Genomic DNA, 3,962 nt, shown 5'->3' with positions numbered 1-3,962 from the left:
CTCTCTCTCTCTCTCTCTCTCTCTCTCTCTCTCTCTCTCTCTCTCTCCATTTTGTACACCTTAATTACTGGGGAAGTACACTAAAACTGAGATCATGGGTTAATTAATTTGTCCTGGACTATAGAATTTTATGGACAGCCAGAACTAAAGTAATGGTTGCGTGGGTGCAATTGACTAAACATGGCTTATAAACGTTGCAGAAGTCCCAGTAATTAGCCCCACTGCAGCTGGTTAGCTTGGGGATTTTACTGCAGACATAAACTAGGAAGGTAAGAAGAAGTAAGAGCGTTTTTTGGGTTGACACAGCAGAGTTTGCAGAAGCTACCATTTGAGAAGAGCTATTTTGCTTTTTTTTTTTTTTTTTGTTCTCTCCTTTTAAGCCTGCTCTTCATGTTTCACTGTAACACAATGACAGCCATGTGTTGGGTGCCTTAAACACCAGCCGTGCCTATTAAAATAGACTGCCGGCGCCATCCCTCTAAGAGCGGAACCGCCAGCCAGAGGAGGAAGAGACCTGTTTGATCACACTCTTCAAAGTCGTTTTTGCATATTTAATAGATTGAAAGGGAAAGTTACAGGTTATATTTAAATAGTGTTCCCTGTCATTGGATCTTGACACATTTTAACCTACCTGTTAAAACGCGAGTTATAAATAGCTCCCCTTTCAAAGGTGTTCATTATACCTCATTGGCTCTTGTTATAGAAAATGCAAATGTAATTTGAAAAGTGCCCGTTCTGAGTGTGAGCAATTACGTGTGCTCTTCAGTGCCCGGTTCATTGTCAGCAGAGCCACTTGGTTAAAAAGCGTGTTTGCCTTTGAAATGGAGATGGCTTTGGCTTCTGGCTGGCTGGCTCGGCAGGTAATGAGAAAATATTTTCCTTTTCCAGGGAAGCAAGCAGCTGTTGAACAACTATCCTGTGTACATAACGAGCAAACAGTGGGACGAGGCTGTGAATTCTTCCAAGAAAGACGGGAGGCGGCTCCTGCGGTACCTCATCAGATTTGTTTTCACCACCGATGAGCTTAAGTACTCATGCGGCCTTGGGAAAAGGAAAAGGTCAGTGCAGTCAGGAGAGACAGGTCCCGAAAGACGCCCTCTGGATCCAGTTAAAGTCACGTGCCTCCGAGGTACCGCATCCATCCCCTCAGTGTCACCATCCGTGATCCCATTTCACTGCATTGGCTGTGCCTCCCCAAGTGTTCAGCCCTTACTGTATTTTTTTTTTTTATTTTTGCACCGAGACCTTCTAAGCTTCATGTGGCCCATCTACTTGGTATTGAGAAGCTCTGTAAACAATTCTTTGCTTTAGCCTCGTTCTCGAGTAATGTCCAAAGGCATCGCATAGCACCTCATGTTTCACGCTTTCGGTTCAGATTTTCTTTGCTGCCAAAGAAGGCCACATTCAGCAAAACTGGAGCATAGGGAGGTCCACACAGGGAGAGAATAGGTGCTGTTCTGTAATTGATTTTAAAAAAAAGTATCTTGCTTCCATGGGCCTCCATCCAGCTTGCTTGTTAGGAGTACTTACAAAGCATACCTGAAGTCGGCTTTATCCATATAAAAAAAAATAAAAAGGCTGCTGTGTTCAAAGCCGAGCTTCTGCTTAGATAACACAATTCATTGATATTTTAGGTAATTGCTTTGGTCAGCTGCAGGTCAGGCAGAGGTTGGGGAACTAGCAGGCAGTGGAGCAGCTTCCAATAAACACAGACAAGTAGAAACATGACGGGGCCACCAGAACACTGCCCTGGAACGTAAAGCAGCAGGCACAGCAGCAGGCCCTGCACAGTTCAGGACTGGTGTTATTGACCAGAAAGACATGTTGATTTAATCTGGATAGGCCTCCAAATTCTTCCTAGGGAGAAAGTCACAGTTTATTTAATGTAAATATATTTATATCACTTTGACGTTTGAAAGGCTTGTCTCGGTTCTCACCCCAGGATGTAGCCTTCCCCTAGACACTTGAATCTGTAAGTCTTGCTGCCTGAAGAGCACGTGTCCTGTTGGGGAGCAGCTAGGCTTCTTTAGGTCACCCCACAGATGCAAGTTCAGCAAAGACTGAAGGCTTGGTGTATGCATGACTCTCACCCATCCTAGATGATTCTGATGCAGGTAAACAGGTCTGGGGAAGCCACTGCCACAGGAATATAAGCGTTCACTAGTATCAGTGTTGTAAAGCAGTCCTGTGGACCAGTCCAAAGTTCCAGCATGACCAGGCTTATAGAAAGTTGTAGAATCTATCTTATTTAGCTAATTGACCGCAGTGCCTGTTATTCCCCAACATCATCAGTGGTGGTGGAGTGGCTCACAAAGATGCAGTGGCTTGTGCTTCTTATTTGTGTGATAAAAACTAGAGCTGCTCTCTCCCTTCTGGGGAAATGATTCTCAGTAAGTAGAATTGCAGGCGTGAGGGTCTGAGTTCAGATGACTCATATAAAAAGCTAGGTAAAGACACTTGGGGTAGACACTTCCTTTTCAACAGCAAATATCCCCTAGAGAGTGTAGGTGGCTGTGGTCTTGCACATTAGAACGCTGCCATGGGGTAGGTTGGCTGTAGTGAGTGGCGCTGTCATTGCATTGCTCTGGACCTCCATGCAACATCTCTGATAGTGCCTCTGATGTAGGTTAAGCTGCCTTCCTATCATCTGTCAAAAAACCAACTGTTTTCTCTCTCTCTTTTCTCCTGTTGTTTCTGTTCTCACAGAATTCATTAGGATGCACTGTACCTCAAACCCTGATTGGTGGATGCCCTCGGAGGAGCAGATAAACAAAGTGTTCAGCGATGCTGTAGGTCACGCCCGACAGGGGCGGGCAGTGGGGACTTTCCTGCACAACGGTGGCTCGTTTTACGAAGGGATGGATCACCAGGCTTCCCAAGATGAGGTCTTCAACAAGAGTTCACAGGATGGATCTGGGGACTAGCGGACAGAATCGTACCACGCTAGTGGTGGTGTTTGTTTTTTTTGTGTAAGAGCTCCAGTTGTGAATGTCCATTCCCTTGTCACTTAGAGTCCAAAGCATGTTATTCTGTCATACTTTACACATTCTCGAACTTCAAACTCTTGACCCACTGCCACAGTTCCCAAATAGGAATCCACTTTAGGATTTTGGGGGGGGGAAATCTCTAGCACCTGCAGTAGATTTGGCATGTGTTATATCACGGAGGAAAATGTACAGTTGACATGAAGTCATTACTAGCTAAACATTGAGGATGTCTCCAGTCCCAAATCTTCAGGGAAGCCTGGCCTCCTGAGCAGAGCTGGTCTCCAGGGAAGGTTCAGTTAGTGTTCCTGCACATGGCGGAAGGGAAGACAAGCAACACACATTTTCTTTAATTCGAGTAAGCTGTCTTTCGATTTCCTAAGACTTGATTTCAGAGTTCTCAGCAAAGACATAAGCTAGGTGACACTGTAAGCTTCCATTCATTTTAAACTCTTATGGTAAGAAGCCAGAACAGAGGCCATGTCTATAGAGAGTGCTTAAGTGAAAGTCAGCTACATTTCTGTTATCTTACAGACAAAACTCACTGTGTCATTCAGAAAGGCAATCTCATTGCTGTGGTTTACAAACAAGGGATTCTCTTTATATCTTGAGGAAACATCCAAAGATTGAAAACCATTTTCAAATGCCTCATTTCATAAGTTCCTAACACACAGCTTTTATAGCCTTAAGTCATACTTGTTAACACAATGCCAGATTGGTGGGTTCAGTGAGAAGCTCTATGAGCTAGCTGTTTGCTAAGATCAAACACAGGGCATGAATGACGGCATCTGCTATTGATCAGGGGTCTGGTATTGTAGACATGTAGCTTCAGGGCCATTCTGACAACTATGCAATGCTTCGTGGGTGATTTCTCTGAAATTTGAGGCCTTTTCTGGGCTGAGTGAAGGTTTAGAATATATAAAACTTCTGTTTCCCATTGTCATGGATGAAAACGCTCCACCCAGCTGTGCCTCTCCT

The 3,962-nt window shown here is 44.5% G+C and overlaps 1 protein-coding gene across 1 annotated transcript in view; it reads left to right on the top strand.

The window, feature by feature from the left end:
• Positions 1-3,159, top strand: part of Bend4 (BEN domain containing 4) — a 29,213-nt gene extending 26,054 nt beyond the window's left edge. The window contains exons 4-5 of the mRNA XM_028765185.1: positions 889-1,129; positions 2,707-3,159. Of these exons, the coding sequence (XP_028621018.1) occupies positions 889-1,129; positions 2,707-2,924 (459 nt within the window). The 3' untranslated portion in view covers positions 2,925-3,159. The remainder of the gene's footprint in view (positions 1-888; positions 1,130-2,706) is intronic.
• The last annotated feature ends 803 nt before the right edge of the window (positions 3,160-3,962 follow it).

Source organism: Grammomys surdaster, unplaced genomic scaffold (genome assembly GCF_004785775.1).
Source record: "Grammomys surdaster isolate TR1022 unplaced genomic scaffold, NIH_TR_1.0 150, whole genome shotgun sequence".
Taxonomy (NCBI): Eukaryota; Metazoa; Chordata; class Mammalia; order Rodentia; family Muridae; genus Grammomys; species Grammomys surdaster.
This window is presented reverse-complemented; position numbering and strand designations above follow the sequence as displayed.